Source organism: Thamnophis sirtalis, unplaced genomic scaffold, assembly GCF_051295495.1.
Source record: "Thamnophis sirtalis isolate CommonGarterSnake01/CBP01778 unplaced genomic scaffold, rThaSir2_p1.2 scaffold_4, whole genome shotgun sequence".
In the NCBI taxonomy this organism is placed as follows: Eukaryota; Metazoa; Chordata; class Lepidosauria; order Squamata; family Natricidae; genus Thamnophis; species Thamnophis sirtalis.
The window spans coordinates 20,264,983-20,282,310 of NW_028261384.1; the positions used below are offsets into that span (position 1 = coordinate 20,264,983).

Below are 17,328 nucleotides of genomic sequence, written 5' to 3' on the forward strand. Positions count from 1 at the left end.
GTGTTTTTCCTGCCCCGCTCGGGCCAAAAGCAAATAAAGCAAATAAAATATAAAATGCTGGTTTACCTTTCTCTGCTGCTTCTCTCCCAGGCTGGAGCCGAGAGGAGATCCCTGTCCTAGTCTTCCTGCTGCCCTTGTGGCACAGGGAAAATGGAGGGTACTTTGTCCTTTCTGTCTCCCCGTTGCTCAGAAAAGCAACTCTGGGAAGGTCCTTTGGTGGCAGCAAGCGTCCTAGAACTTGCCTGCTAGCAAAGGACCTTCCCAAAGTTGCTCTTCTGAGCAACGGGGAGACGGAAGGGACAAAATACCATCCGGCCAGGACGGGTATACAGGGCTGGGGGCGGGGCAGACTTACTTCCGGGGCCGGTCACAAAAATCAGGACTTTTTAAGAACACCCCGGGACACGGGACAAATTGTGCGAAATCGTGACTGTCCCACCAAAATCGGGACTTCTGGTCACCTTACTTAATGGCCTATTCTAGCTAAACATCAATAACATTAGTAACAAAGGTTTCTAATCTTCCTTTCCAAATCACTGTTTACAATTTACATCCAATTTCCCCATGTTGTACCCATATCTATATATACATTATCATTATCTCTCCTTTACTTGACTATATCCATTATCATAATTTAGTTCTTTTTTATTAATCTTTATATGTAACCAAACCATTTCTCATCTTCCTTTCATAGGTACCATTCAATATTCATATCCAATTACTACTTGTTATACCAATACATATGTATACATTATTATCATTTTCAATTGTTTATTTAACCATATCTATTGTCACTAAATTTCCCTAAGTCTAACTAGTTTTAGGTTAAGCACTTTCATCTATCAGCCATCTTTCCAATAACGAAACAGTCTCATGTCTTCTGCCATTTGTGGCATCAGTCCTCTAATCATATCCTTAATCAAGTTTGTATGGACTCTTCTTTGCAACTCCTTGTTTATTGATTCTCTCATGTAATTTCGATGCCCTTCTTCTTTTTCCTTAATCGGCTTGTCTTTAATTGTCAGTGTCGTATCAATGGTGTTACTAATAAAATTTCTCACTTTAAATCCATAAGTTCTTTTTATTTTTTCTTCTTCTGTGTCTAGCCATCTAGGGTAGGGTTCCCATCCATATTCCACTTTTTCCATTTCCAGACAGAAACCATTCACCATAGATGTCAGCAGATTTGATTTCTTTGTAGTCATTTTTCTCTTTATTGCTTGGGACTCTACCCTCTATTTTTCCCATTTGGTAAGCATCTCCATCCTTTTCATCATATTTTTCTGTTAGGTGCTCTAATTTTTCAAACATTTTCTCAAATGTATTTGATAATTTCTGTATTGCAAGCATTATCTCTTGCAAGCTGACAGTTTGTCTCTATTGTTGGAAATAAGCCATTGTTTCCAGCTGTTAAAACACTGCTGCTCTGACTTGGAAGATTTTTACAAGGTTACACTTAGGTTCACCATGAGATCTCTGGTTAAGGATATACTTCAAAGGAACATTTGTATAAACAAATACAATCACTTTCTTATCACTTTCTATAAATAAACTGTGAGACTTTAAAGTTCCAGACCAGAATAATCAGTAGTGAAAGTAAAAGTATTTTGTTTTCAGTATTCAAGTTTCCAGTCTTCGAGTAGCAGTTATCTCTCCCTTTGATGTTACAATTGTTGCAATTCTCTTTGTTCTTTTTGTATCTTTTAATATTCCAAGTTTTGAAAAAAGTCAAATTCTTACATGAAATAGAGAAGAAAGAGTAAAAGACACATGTAGTGATGAATAAGGAGAAATTTAGTCCATAGGTTGTAAAATAGTAAATAGTAAAAACGTTAGAAGAAGAAAACTTGATTCATTCATTTCAAACGGTTTGCATAAATTCAATCCATGAAAATAAAGTTTAAAAATTAAGATAACACACTGAAGAAAACCATCCAAAGCTTAATTCCGCCGCTTATTTGTTTTATTCTTAGATTTAAATTAGCTTTAGATTTTTTTATAGGCAGGCTCTTTTAAAATGGGTAAAAATTCCTCACCAGCTGTAAACACTTTCTCTTCCATTTCCTTCCGTCCCTACTTTATCAGCCTAGGGGCTGAGCATTTAACACCAGCTGAGAGACCTTCTCCTTCATCAATCAGGGACTTTGCGATTTCCCTGTGATCAGCAGAACGTAGTCTTCCTGTTCACCGTCTCTATGGGACAGTTTAGGTCCGATTGAACCATCCATTGAAAAAAGTATTGGCGGCGATCGCAGAGCATCGAGATCGGGCAACCATTTCATAGCAACATAGGCTCCTCCTTTCTTAATTTAATTTTTTTAATTTAATGTTTTAGTTCTTTCAGTCAATATCTTCTACAGATACCAGAAGCTATAGTTTCAGGCTCTATTTTTTAAAAAATTAATTTACAACAATGTACTTCTATATTTTGGAAAGTTCCATAAGCATGCCAAAATGCTACCTGATTTTTCAGCAGTGATTTTTCATTTCCAAATAGAGGCGCAGGATTATAGATAGGTACAGTTTCATATAGGGGAAAAAAGATAAATATGACCAGAAAGTAATAGTAGAGTAAGTTGTCCTATATAAAAAAATATATAATGCCATACTGAAGAATGTTCAATTTCTCTCATTCACATTCATCCATCAAAAGACACTATGGACATTGTTGTTTTTTTCAAACTTCACAAAGAAATCAACATAGCAATCCAAATGTCCCCCAACATCTTAATCTTGTATCTGGCTGTTGGTTATCTGTAATTATGCTATCAATCATATTGCAGGCAATGTCATTAACAAATGTTTTATAAATAAATTAAAATGTTCATAAGAAATTCCCTATATTCAGCATAAAAGGTTGTGCATGCCAAGCATGATATCCAGTGGTGGGATTCAGCCAGTTCGCACCGGTTCAGCAGAACCGGTAGCTAACTTTCTGAACAGTTCGGCAAACTGGCTGTTAGAAGAAATCTCCTTCCAACAGCCTTTCATTTTTCCCATCTTGCAAGGTTAATCCTATTAGGAAGGCAGGAAGGAAGCATTCTGGTGTGCTTCTGTGTGTTGTTTCTAGTCTAATCCTGCCTATCTTTATTGCCTATTTTAATCCTATCACTGATGACATCATTTGAAACAACTACATTGAACAGCAATGTTCTTAATTATTTACAAAGGCCATCACCACACTATAAAAACTTTAGTATAAACTTTAATATATGCTTCATCCATCTTCATTTGTATATGCCACTATTACGTAGTGCATTTTATTGCTTCAAATTCCTAAACCAGTGAAGGAATATGATTTCAGGTAGTCCTTGCTTTAAAAACACAACTAGGACCAGCAACTTCATTGTAAGGATAATATCACATGATCACGAGAGACTTATAATAATCTCTTCCACTACAGTAATTAAGCAAATCAACTGTCATCAAGAGAGATTTCACATGACAATGACTTGTGATTTTATTGCTGGTTTTTCCACTGATTTAGCTTGTCAGAAGCCAACTGTGAAACACACAAATAGCAATAGCAATAGCAGTAGACTTATATACCGCTTCATAGGGCTTTCAGCCCTCTCTAAGCGGTTTACAGAGTCAGCATATTGCCCCCAACAACAATCCGGGTCCTCATTTTACCCACCTCAGAAGGATGGAAGGCTGAGTCAACCCTGAGCCGGTGAGATATGAACCGCTGAACTGCTGATCTAGCAGTCAGCTGAAGTAGCCTGCAGTGCTGCATTTAACCACTGCGCCACCTCAGCTCTTTATTGCCTGCACATTTAGGCACCAACCCTTGGCCGCACCTCCTTTGCTCCCTGCTACCCACTTCAGCCAATTTACAGCCAGCTTTCCTCCTCCACTTGCCCTCCCTTGGCTATTCTACACGGCCAATGGGACCCACGCCCTCCACCCCTTGTCCTTTGCCAGCAGTCACAGCACTTTTTAAAAAAATCTTGCATTGCACTCTGCCCACCTCATAGCTTCTGCAATCGCCCTGCCCATTGCCAATTTCAGGCTGCCGACGCATTATCATTGCTTCTGTCTGCTACCCAGTTGGCTTGGGGCTATTTGTCCCATGCAGCAAAATGTCCAGATCAAACATTTTCTGGGTGAATGGGCATGAACAAAGGGCCGGGGTGAAGAGTCAGTGGCCCATTGGCCATGGAGAATGACCAGAGGAGGGCCAGCAGAGGTGGATAGCTAGCTGTAAATCGGTTGACGTGGGTGGCTGGAGGCAAATGGGGCACTGCCAGGGGCCATTGCCTAAATGTCCTAGACCCTCTTCTAGTTTGGAATAGGTTAGATTCTAAAATAAATGATGTCATGATGTCTATGAGAGTGGAATAAATAAATTATATGATGAGCCGGGGTCTTGAGGCCGTTATGGACTGGATGAGGGCTAACAAGCTTGTACTCAACCCAGAAAAGACCGAGTGGCTGTTGTGTTTCCCTCCCAAAGATTTGACCAACATTCCATCACTCAGGCTGGGGGGTCAAATTTTATACCCCTCAGAGAGGGTTCGCAACTTGGGAGTCCTCCTGGATCCACAGCTATCTTTTGACCACCACCTGACGGCTGTGACCAGGGGGGCATTTGCCCAGGTTCGCCTGGTGCGCCAGTTGCGACCCTTCCTGAATCGGGAGGCTCTCACAACAGTCACTCGGGCCCTTGTGACCTCTAGGCTGGAATACTGCAACGTGCTCTACATGGGGCTGCCCTTGAAGAGCATCCGGCGACTGCAGCTAGTCCAGAACGCGGCTGCGCGAGTGATTGTGGGTGCACCTCGGTTCACCCACATAACACCTATCCTCCGCGAGCTGCGCTGGCTACCTGTCGATCTCCGGGTGCGCTTCAAGGTGCTACTAGTCACCCATAAAGCCCTGCATGGTAGTGGATCTGCGTACTTGAGAGACCGCCTTCTGCCAATTACCTCCCTGCGACCAATTAGATCTCATAGATTGGGCCTCCTCCGAATCCCATCTGCCAGCCAGTGTCGGCTGGCAACTACAAGGAGGAGGGCCTTTTCAGTGGTTGCTCCGACCCTTTGGAACGAGCTCCCCGTGGAGATTCGTACTCTCACCACCGTCCAGGCCTTCCGCATAGCCCTTAAGACCTGGCTAGCCCGACAGGCCTGGGGACAAAGATAGCCGCCCCTCCCGAATGATGAATGAATGTTGCCCATTATTTTTACTTATATGTGTCTATGTTATTGTTTGTATTCCCCCTCCTGATTTTATGTGAGCCGCCCTGAGTCCCCTCAGGGAAAAGGGCGGCCTATAAATGTTAATAAAATTCTAAAATTCTAAAATTCTATATCTAAATTTGCCAAGCAGAAATGATCCATTGATATGTAAACACAATTAACAGTATTAATTCTATGAGAATGAAGTCCTTGATGTTGATGTCCACAGAATTAAGGTCTGGGAATTATAACACTAAATCCCAATAAATGATTGAGATTTTAAAATGTTTTCGGCATGCTGCTATATACTAATAGAATCTATTCAGTATCGTAATTAAGGTGCTGAAGAACTAGAAATATGAGCTCAGGAATTCTATCCCCTTCCCACCTGCCTTAGGCATGAAATCCAGTCTGAAAGCCAATTATTTTCTCTCAGCCCAATCTGCTTTACAGGGTTGTTGGAGAGAAAGGTAGGGAAACAGGATGATTTCTGGACTTATATAAAATAAAGGCAGAATATAAATCTAATAAATACATAGAGCTCTCATGCTCTTTCAACTGTCCTGATCCAGAAAAAACACTCAAAATTAATATCTTATCAGGAAGTATATCTCACGGAAAAAACAGAATTGTTTGAAAAGCCCAAACAATTCTTTGCAATCTGATATCAGCCCATATTTATTTTTTAATTAGAAAGCATGAAGATATCATTAAGCAAAACACATTTACAAATTATAAACCAAGCACCCGCTAACAGGTATATATCTAAAACTTAAAGGATAACTATTTTTTTACATATTACTTTAATCTATAGCAATAGCCTATCCGATTCCAATGTTGACCTACTCTGTATGAAACTATCACAAGCAAAGAGAAATATTAAGTGAAGTCACCACTGAATTGATGTTGCACCTTTCATCTGGTCCATATGAACCTGATCCTGCTTCAATGTTAATATTTTACATTTTAATTTCCTAGTGCAGTTGTTCATTAATTTTCTTGTGTGTTACTGTACCATATTTTCATTCAACTTTGTATGCCACTTAATTTTATAATTAGATGGCCTTATAAATCAATAAACAAATAGTCTGAATCCTTTTCTTTTGTTTGGTCTATCAGACGTTACAGTGGTTTTGCCCAAACTGCTATTATATGCCATTTTAGTACTATCTCAAAAGCTAATGCTGCAATTCAACATTACTGATTACAGAGAAATCCATAATATTAATCTAGTAGTTAGTCAGCATTTTAAATAAATTCTTGAATACTAAATGAGGGAAAATAGAACCCGATGGAGACTAATAATCAAATTAATCACATCTGTAACATCTCTTTTGTTCTTCAAAAACTTGATATTTCTTTATTCCAGTATTTTTCCAAATAGCCAGAGATTTCTATATTATGTTATATATTTTATTGGTTTATCACCACAAAATGATAGGAAATTATGTTGTTAAATTTCAGCAATCATGCAAAAAACACGATTTAAATGACGTTGCTCATTCAGTTTTGGATTTTCTAAATCCTATAGCTCCTTGAGAAAGAGTCCCTAGCTTCATGATGGTGAATTTATTGTACACGTGCCACAGGCGGCATGTAGCTCCCTCTCTATGGGCACATCATTGCCTTAGTTCAGTTACGCATGCCTCCCGCCAGCCATCTGATTATTGGGTCATTACAGTGCATGCGCGGGGCAGAGCGCATGTGGAGGAGATGCACATGAATTCATGGGAGGATGGGATGCATGTGTGGGTGCACACATGTGGTAGGTGCATGCAGGGGGTACACATGCATGCGCTGGTGTGGGGGCACACACAAGGGGCATGCAGGCCTGTGCAGGGGTGTGGCGCATGTGGAGAACTACACACATGTGTGTGGGGTTTGCAAGGGGCTGCAAGTGTATGTGCGGGAGTTGGGGGCACGCAGGGGAAAGTGTGCGTGTGGGGGCCAGGAGCATGCGCAAGGCCATGCGTACAATTCATTTGGGGGGGTTGGGCACATGTGTGCACATTCACGCACTCACACATGCGCTTGGCCACTCACCCTGGAAAAGGTTAGCCATCACTGTCCTAGGTCATTACTTGTCCAGCATATGAAATACTTTTCAAGAGTATAGAGAATTTTAATTGATATTTTATATTTTCCTCTTTATTATGTTGATGTAAAGAATAAAGAACTATTTTTGAACAAACGTGTTACTTACTAACGTAAGATAACTCAGTTGTGCATATGTTTTGTTAATGAAACAAGGATCCATGGGATGAAAAGAAGAGATTTTGAAAATTGCCAGTTTTTCTTTAAATTGAAAAGGTTCTACCTACATAGGTGCACATCAGAATTGTTCTAAGTTCACAAAAAATCCTGAACAGAATTCATTTTAAATACAAAATCTAGCTTAGTATAAAAAACCCAAACTGCATAATGAAAAAGGCAATAACTTTCAGAGCCACTGTACTATAAGAAAAATTGTTTTAGAATTCATTCCTTCTAAATTGCATTATAAACAACTTAGAGACTGAGAGTAATATAGAAAGTTCAAATCTATAAAGAACTTGATAACTACTATTTTCAAATGAAATGAAAGTTGTTATTGCTGTATTTCCAAACAAAATAAAATAGCAAAACTTTATAAAATATCAAAATCTCCAACATAAAATATTAAATTCATACTATATATATTATAAAATACACCAAAATCTAAAATGTTATGGAACTATACTTTTAATAAAAAATTAGTTGCAGAGTTAAATAAGCCATTATCAAAATATTTTTAAACTTTTTTTAATTTGAGTGTAATATATTTAAGGAAAGTTGATTGATCTCAGAGTTAATCTTATACATAGAAAGCCTCTAAGACTTTTAAATTATTGGGCATTTTTATATAAGCTTTTTTTAGAATCCTTATTTAAGCAACTGAAGAATATTGTTTAGGATTGACAACTTACAACTGTGAAATAAAAAGTTTTAATACAGTATGTTATCTAGATAAATTAATCAAAAACAATTTTGATGTTGTCGGATATTCCAACAGTTTTTAAGAAATGTCATTTTTTAATATTTGAATGTAATAAATTTGAAGTAATTTTGTCCTTGTTTAGTTTAATATCTATATTTTATCATCATGAACTGAGAAGGGAATTTATATCTAAAGATATGAATGTATTGTTTAACTATAGTATTATTGAAAAATCTAAACTTGTCAATTTATGAAAAACTAACATTTTATTAAAATGTGCAGTTGGAAAAAAGATATAACCTCAGGAACAAAATTCTGGCTTAAAGAAATGTTCGTATTTTTTGTCTGTAAACGGACTCTTTTTTTTAGAAATAATGGAAAGGTTGATCAACATGACCCTTGTAGGGTCAAAGTTTGATTTGTTGTTGAAAATAGATATTATAGGAATTTAATTACATCTTTTAATCCAGTATTAAAATATATTTGGTGGATCCTGATGGGGAAAAAAATTCAATAGTAAAAAGTGCTATTATTTTAGAAAGTAAGAACCATATATGTATACTGCAGAAACTAAATTATATATGATATTTCTTATTTTAATACATTATCAGAATTTAATATTTACCCCTTCGGGCGTCGCTTCTTCATTTCAGAAGAATCCTTAGTTTTTGACACATCTTTGGAATCAACCTTTGAAAAGAAATATAATCAATTTCTACATCTTTGCCTACAAGAAGTTTGGAAAATTTTCCTTTATCTTAATGTATCATATCTACTTATGAAATATCATCAATGTCTCATCTAAGTAAATATTCTAAGGTTATCTGATACCATTTGTTTGGAATGATTTAAATTCTTCTGCCTTGAAACAGAATCAGACTATAAGATCTCCAAGGTTTCTATAATAATATTATTTATGAACAAATTAATATAAAAAGCCTTTATTTGTATGCTGTTAAGAAGTAAGCTTTGTCCCCTATTTAATGTTCCAATGAATAGGACTAAGTAGTTTTATTTTCCAGATTCTTAGAAAATTCTTCAAACAGTCTTTTAAATGGTCAACCATCTATCTTTTCCCAATAATTAATTACCACATGTAATGTGGTAAGATATAGTAAGAACATAGAAATACTGGTATTTCACCACTTTTATCATCATAGTATAGACCCAAACATAAGTTATGACATAACTAGTCAGAAATGCTTCTTGCTCAGGAGCTTGCATTCACATGCATAGAGGGTTTGTGTGTGTGTGTGTGTGTGTGTGTATGCGTGTGCGGTATCCCCCTGTGGCCCGTTTTTTATCTCAGGAGGCTTCAGAGAGGCCTGCTCTGCCCAAAACGGGAATGGGGGGGGGGGTGTCATGTGCATTTGTAGGGGGAGGGGGAGTTCTGGTTTTGGTAACCTTTCTTACCATAGTTGTTAAGTGAATCACCACAGTTAAGTTATTAACAAGTGAATCTGGCTTCCCCACTGATTATGCTTGTCAAAAGGTCATAAAAGGTGATCACAGGGAACTCCAACTGTCATAAATATGAACCAGTTGTCAAGTATCTTAACTTTGATCATATAACCATGGGAGTGCTACAAGTTGTAAGTGTGAAAAATGGTCGTAAGTCACTTTTTCAGTGCCCTTGTAACTTCAAACAGCCACCAAATAAATGGTTGTAAATAAGTCAAGAACTATCTGTATTTTGTTCCAGATTCATTTGGTGTAAACCATTACAGATCTCAATATGCCATTCACTCTCAAACTCAAACTTAGTTTGTTAATGCCTAACAATGTAATCAAAAATAGACTCCTTTCCTAGACTAAAAAAGCACAGTGACTACCTATTGCAAACACTATATAACTGACTTTTTGAAAGGTCATGCAACTATTTGTAAATAGGAGAAGATAAATAATGCAAATAATAATAATGCAGAAAAAAAGTATAACTACAGAAGATGATAAGAAGGAAAACTATAAAAGAAGATGAAGTTGTCTGTATTTTCCAAATAAATTTAGTCAGTGCAAAGGAATACTGAAAATAAAGAACTTGACTGAAGCATAAAAATCTATCATTTTGATATTTCTGCTTCTTAAACATGAATGCCAATACAAATCATTACTATAAGAAAATTACACATCACTTCTTATGCATAGTAACACCTGGTTGTAATTACTGATACTTAATAGTAATGCTTACAGTAATGCTGGAAGAAGAAGATGTTAAGGAAACAATGATAGCATGGGCAAAAAAAAAATTGGTTATATGATCGAGTTAGAAAAATGGCAACAACGATTGGAAAGGCATTATAAACTAACTATGTCAACAGCACATAAGGAAAACGTTTATAAAATGTTTTATAGTTGGAACATGCCACTTGAAAGATTAGCACAGATGTTTAAAGATAAATCAGCGAAATGTTGGAAATGTCAATAACTTCCGGGCTAGTACTATCACACGTGGAGGACATATGCAGAAGCAAGGAATTATTGGATTAAAATAAGAACATGGTTAGAGAAAATGCTATATCAAAGTATAGAGCTAAGACCATAGACATTTTTACTGAGTATCTTACCAGAGAAATATAAACAAGGATGATATATATATGATTATACATATAACGACGACAGCAGAATTGTATTTGCACAAAATTGGAAAGTAGACAAGATCCCTTTGGAAGGAGAGATAATAAAAAAAATTGGACTGTGCAGAAATCAATAGGTTAACTCTGAGAATAAAGGATAAAGAGGAATCGGTGTACTTCAAGACGTGAAGATTTTAATGATTCTCTTTAGAGAAAGAATATGAATGTTAGAAAAGAAAGCAAGAGAGAGAAATAGAAACCCAGACAACACACTATTAAATGAAAAACAAGGGAAGAGGGGGGAATTAGAAAAGCAGTAAAGTACTAATACATAAGTATACGTTCAAAGAATGAGACATAGGTAAAAGAACAGTTTGGAAAATATAACAAGGAAAAGGGAATGTAAAATGGCAAACATAAAATTAGAACCGGGTTTGCTGGAATACCATCTGGAAAATATACCAGACGGAAGAGGAAAATAGGCAACCACAACAATAGAAGAGGAAAGGAAGAGAGGAAGAGGAGAGGAGAAGGAAAGAGAGGGAAAGAAGAAAGAGGAAAGGAGAGAAAATGGGGAGGGGTAGGAAGAAAAGAGAGGGTATGAAGGGAAAGAGGTAACGAGGAGTAGGGAAGAGGAAGGGGAAGGGGAAGAAGGAAAGGAAAAGGAGAGGAGGAGAAGAAAGTAGAGAAGGGAGGGAGGGAGAAAAGGAAAAGTAGAAAGTAGGGTGAAGGTAAAACAAAATAGGAGTATGGGATGGTAAAAAAAAGCAATCACAATCATATATTTTAATTTTTTATATAGAAAAATAGTTAAGTGTTAAAATGTGATAAGAATAATAACTAAGAGAATGTATACCTGTAAATGTGTGCATGAGACTAAAAATAAAAATAAATAATAATAATGTTGTGTTCTTTATTAATATAAATAAAAGTTCATTTGACATAATTTCAGTACTGTAAAAACTATTTTATATGCTATTCATTCATTCAAAAATAACCGTAATAACAATAACAACAGCAATAACATTGCTTACCATCTCAGATTTTATTTTCTTAGATTCTTCCCTTTTTTTATCACTATCTTCAGGTTGGGAAGCCTGTTTTAAAACCTTTTCTGTAACACCAGCTGATCCTTTTGATTTAGAAAGTTCCTGACTTTTTCGTGCAAGCACTTCACTTGTTTTTCCCGTTTGTGATTTGGGGGTTGTTTTTTCTGTTCCACTAATAGGTACCTCTTTTAAATCATCTCCTTTAGCTTTTCCTTTTGATGTTTTCTTGCCTTTCTTTGGTACCGCTTCCACACCTGCTGATAAAGGGAACTGCCAGTCTGGAATAGTTGGAGGTATTTCAGCAAGTTGTATCTTTGCCATTTCAACTTCCTGTATTTTTGTTTAAAAAAAAAAAAAAAGTTAAAAAACCTAACAAATTCATCAGGTTTCATAATCTTTAAACTTGAAATTTTCAACGCAGCATCCCAAAAATGTGATGATAATGACAGACATATAATCCTCTCCTTGTGCTAAATCACAGTTCTAGGTCATCCAATTTGTAGGACAATGGTCACCCACTTATCTGATTTTCCTTTCACCACTGTCCACTGCAAGCAGGTAGGATTTAAATTGGTCATCCCTCAGTGATACATGAACCCTAATGGGTTTCAGAGGGAACTGGGGGCTGTTCCTGTTGGTCTGCTGAATGGTGTGCCTGAAGCTTTGGTTGCCACTTGGAAGAAGAGGCTCACCAAGGTCTTATATCAGATCACACCTATGTGATTTTCTCCCTCTTCTAGCTCCCATCACTCCCTATCTTTCACAGAAGAACTAAGGGAGATGGAAAAGAAGAAATCTCTAAAAATCACCAGCATTGAAGGATGAACTCAATCTATTATGGATTAGAACCATTATGAATACCTAACAGCAGTAAGGACAAGGAAGGGACAATATTTCCTTGCCACTTATTACATCTGCAGATAATCATTTGTTGACCTTGATTTATGAGATGCATAACCTCTTGGATAAGGGAGATCCCCTTACAGGACTACATAGAATAATTTGCTCAGCATCTGTTAGACAGTTGCTCACATTAATTCTGAGTTGGACACTGGGTTTGTGAAGATCCTGGGCATATTTCCTGTTGTTTGGGAACAATTTGAACCACTTGGGCCAACTCTTTATGGCTATAAGCTCAGTCACTAATTCTTTGAACTCATACCCTTTCTGGATAACTAAAGCTATCTGACTCTGAAGAAGCTGCTCCAGCTGAAGCTGCTCCCAACCGTGGGAGAGAAACAAGCCAAGAATCACTTTGATGTTGATCAAACACAGGCACTATCAGAACAGCTGGAGCAAGCCAAAAACAGACCTTAGCCAATCCCTATACTGTGTCTTTGTAATCAATCGTAAGAATCAAGTCAGGCCATGAAATATCTAGGAAATAATCAGAGCAGAATTTCATGTACTTATTTGAATAAGTTTTCAAGTCACAATATAACTAGATATGCAAGAAATAAACATGAGAAAACATTTCTACCTAAAGGGATCAGAAAATTCTCCTCCAAAATACCTGTAAAGCTTTCTCTAGCTTCTCCTCAAGCATTTTCTTCTCTTCCTGAAGGGATTGAATGTCTTCCTACAATGTCAATATAAATTTACATTTACATTTAAATTTTTCATTTACATTCAGATGAAAATTTAAAGGTTTGCTTGCCTATTGTAAAGATGTACAAAAGTCACACTCAGTTCACTCACTTTTCCTAATAAATCCCAGAGAATATAATTCAGTTGGTTACCAACCATTTATTGATTGCTGAATTTTTAAAATCATATTTATCTGGTATAACATTAGAAAAAGTTGACTGAATGAGTAAGCCCTCCTGGTGTGCTTTGAGCAATATAATACATAACCCAACTTTGTTAAACAATTTCTAGCAAAGATCTTGAATTTTGTGTCCATCTTTCTTATTCTGAATTCTTATACTTTTTCTTAAATGGCTTGGAAAATAATCTTATTAGTAGGAAAACAACAAAATAATTGTATAAAATTTAACATCATACTTTTATATATATTTTAAATGAGATGGTATATCTACAAAATATATTGACATATTTGTCCTTTACCTGAGCTTTATATAAATCTTCTTTCATTTGTGTAGGGTCTTTTTCCTTTGTTCTGTAATAAGAAAATATAACAAAATTAATGATTAGACCATCATAATATAGCAACTAGACTTCTGAAATATCAGAAGGAAATACTCACAAAGTAATTTCTCAATTTTTCCAGAAAGTACAAAAAGTTATATAGATATAAATTATGGTAATACCGTATAAATTATGGTAATCTAGAATGTACCTTATATAGTTTGAATTTAGCCTGTCATTTGAAGCCAGACATTACAATCAATCATTACAGTTATGACTGATGTGATATGGCTCCGCAAATGTAAAACTCAATCTGTGTATCAGTGACGTGCAGACAGGGAAGGCAGGGAAGGCAGGGCCTCACCACTGTCATCATGAAAAGAAAAAAAATGTAAAAGGAAAAAGGCTGAGGTAGTTGCTGCCAGAGTCACAGTGGATGACTCTGCTTAGTGCTTAACTGTTTAAAAAAAGCCTCTAAAAAAGTGCCCTCTACAGGAGGAGGCGGGGGAACCATGTGCCTCATTTAGTCTATCTTTATGATCACTTGAGCAGAGTTAAGCAAAGGTTAAAAGCCAAAAAATTCCTTATGTAGATGAGGCACTTGGTTCTCTTGCCTCCTCCTGTAGAGGGCGTTTTTTAGACACTTTTTCAAACAGTTAAGCAGAGTCCATTGGGGACTCTGGCAGCAGCTAGCCCAGCCTGACCTCAGCAGCTCTTGCCTTTTTCCTTTTACATTTTTACATTTTCATCATGCAGACAAGAGCAGAGTTGAAATCCTCTGTGAAACAACTGGAAAAGGTATGTGGGTCTGTAATGGCAAAATCAGAGTCTGCCTTTCTACTTACGTAAAAGCATGAGACGATGCCTTTTTTCCCAGAAAAGAAAGGTTTATTATTGAATGCATTCAAGAGACCAGTAGATTTCCACCTAACTGATCTGATTTTAGGTACATTTTGACAGAGGTTTTATACCTTTGAAATGGTTATTACAAATCATATAGACGTCATATAGGCGTGCACTAATCCAGGTCATAACTTCTCACCTAAGTCAGCACAAAGTTATTTCGGGTAAATTACAAATATTTAAGGAAAATTACAATACATGATTCCCAAACCACAATAGGGAAGTAAAGTGAAACTAAAAGAGAAGTGAATCTTGGTTACTCATGCAGAAAAAGGAAAAGTCAGAACGCCACTCAGATATATTGCTAAAAATATGGTTAACCTATAGCTTGTTTACAAGGTGAACTTTGCCTTTTCATAAGCTGTGCTCTATGACTAAGATACTGTGGTTAACTTGCCCACCCAGTTTCCCCTACTTGCGAAAACCTGGCTTCCTGCGTTTCAAGCAGAAAAAAATATGTTCCTCATTCTTGTTCGTTAGGTGAAAGAGCATAAGCAGAGTTTTGATTTTTGAGTTTTAGAATTAGACAAGTAGCCTGATTAAGTATTGAGGGGTTCAATGGTGGACCCCATGCTGTTTCAGGTCAGAGGGAGGGGGAGGAATTCAAAATTAATATAATATGCAAGTAATTGTATTATTGTAAGTAATTTGTGTGTGTGTGTGTGTGTGTGTGTGTGTGTGTGTGTGTGTGTGTGTGTGTGTGTGTTTTACCCGCCTCTGCTGGTGCGCGGGCTGGTACTTTTTTTTATGTCGGACATAGCGACAGAGCTTTTGGACATAGCAGCAGGGCTTTTGGACATAGCAGCAGGGCTTTTGGACATAGCGGCAGGGCTTTTGGATATAGCGGCAGGGCTTTTGGATATAGCAGGACACCTCTATGTTGGACATAGCAGCAGGGCTTTTGGACGCTCCGTTGCTGTGTCAGCCATAGAGGCGGGACGCCTCTATGTCGGACACAGTGGCAGGGCTTTGGGACGCCCCGGCGTTATGTCCACCATAGAGATGGGACGCTTCTATGGCGGACATAGTGGCAGGGCGGCTTTTGTCTCTAGCGCCCCAGCGCTAGAGGCAAAATCCGCCCTGCCGCTATGTCTGATTTGTATACTGTATAGTGTGAAAGCTTTTCAAAACATAGAATATGTAATGGACTTTTAAAATGTTCAGCATATCTACCATATGTTTTGGAGTTTAAGACGCATCTTTTTCCCTCCAAAAAGAGGGTGAAAATCTGTGTGTGTCTTATACACTGAATATAGCATTTTTGGCCTCCCATAACCTCGTTCCCTTTGCAAAAATTGACATGCAGAGGGTTTGGCAGGGTTGCAAAGTGCCCTTTTAAAAAAAAGGGCATGAATTAGGAGGCTTGTAGAGGGCATGAATTAGGAGGCTTGTAGAGTGCTCCTGGAGAGTGGGTCCCCCAAAAACGAGCAAAAAGTGGTGCATTTTTTGCAAAAATGGGCCCATTTTTCTCAAAAAAGAAGGGCATGCATAGCCTTTAGGAGGCTTATGGAGTGCTCCTGAGTGCTGGGAGGGGGGCAAAAATGAGCAAAAAATGGACACTTTTTTGCTTGTTTGGGGGGGCAATCCCCAGGAGCATTCTACAAGCCTCCCAAAGCTCTGCAGAGCCCCCCCCCCTTTTTTTTTTTTGCAAAAAATGAGACATGCAAAGGGTTTGGGAGGCATGCAGAATGCAAAAAAAAATTACCTAGTCAAAATCATGGTGCATTTTATACTCTAATCCGTAATATAGTCCGAAAAATACAGTAGTTCAAAATAACTAAAACATAAAGTGCTGCTTGTTAACATAGTTAAATAGTTAACTCAGAAATAGTCAAGTGTAGTTTTGTGTTCATCTATTTACATTCATAAGAGACAGAGAAAAAAGTTACACAATAAAACAACATTTACAATATCAGCACTCTCATTTAGCATAAGAAAGCATAAGAAATTTTGGTAGCACCAGGTACCTTTTTTAAATTTTTCAAATGGTATATCTACTTTTAGTTTTTCTGAAAAGGATAAGTAATCTATGCTCTGATGAAATTCTAGTTGTAGAATTCTATGCAGTGTATATAGAGACCCCCTTAGATAGTTAATAACAGAATAATAGAGTTGGAACTAACCTTGGAGCTCTTTTAGTCTGACTACCTACTCAAGTAGGAGACCCTATACCAATCCAGACAAATGGTTATCTACCCTCTTCTTTAAAACCTCCAGAAGTTGTGGAGTATCCTTAACTTCTGGAGGCAAGCAGTTCCAAGGGTTTATTGTTCTCACTATCAGGAAATGTATCCTTAGTTCTAAGTTGCTTCTCTCCTTGATTAGTTTCCACCCATTGCTTCTTGTCCTGCCCTCAGGTGCTTTGGACAATAGCTTGACTCCCTCTTCTTTGTGGCAGCCCTTGAGATATTAGAACACTGCTATCATGTCACCCCTAGTTTTTCTTTTCATAAAACTAGACATACCCAATTCCAGCAGCCATTCATCATATGTTTTAGCTTTCAGTCCCCTAATCATCTTTGTTGCTGTTCTCTGCACTCTTTCTAGAGTCTCAACATCTTATTTTATATTGTGGTGAC

At 37.2% G+C, this 17,328-nt stretch overlaps 1 protein-coding gene across 1 annotated transcript in view; it reads right to left on the reverse strand.

Moving 5' to 3' along the window:
- CCDC7 (coiled-coil domain containing 7) overlaps window positions 1-17,328 on the reverse strand; it is a 250,515-nt gene that overhangs the window by 189,074 nt on the left and 44,113 nt on the right. Inside the window, exons 15-18 of the mRNA XM_087712546.1 lie at window positions 13,826-13,877; window positions 13,272-13,337; window positions 11,744-12,088; window positions 8,762-8,826 (exon numbers count right to left, since the gene is read on the reverse strand). Coding sequence (XP_087568672.1) covers window positions 8,762-8,826; window positions 11,744-12,088; window positions 13,272-13,337; window positions 13,826-13,877 — 528 coding nt within the window. The remainder of the gene's footprint in view (window positions 1-8,761; window positions 8,827-11,743; window positions 12,089-13,271; window positions 13,338-13,825; window positions 13,878-17,328) is intronic.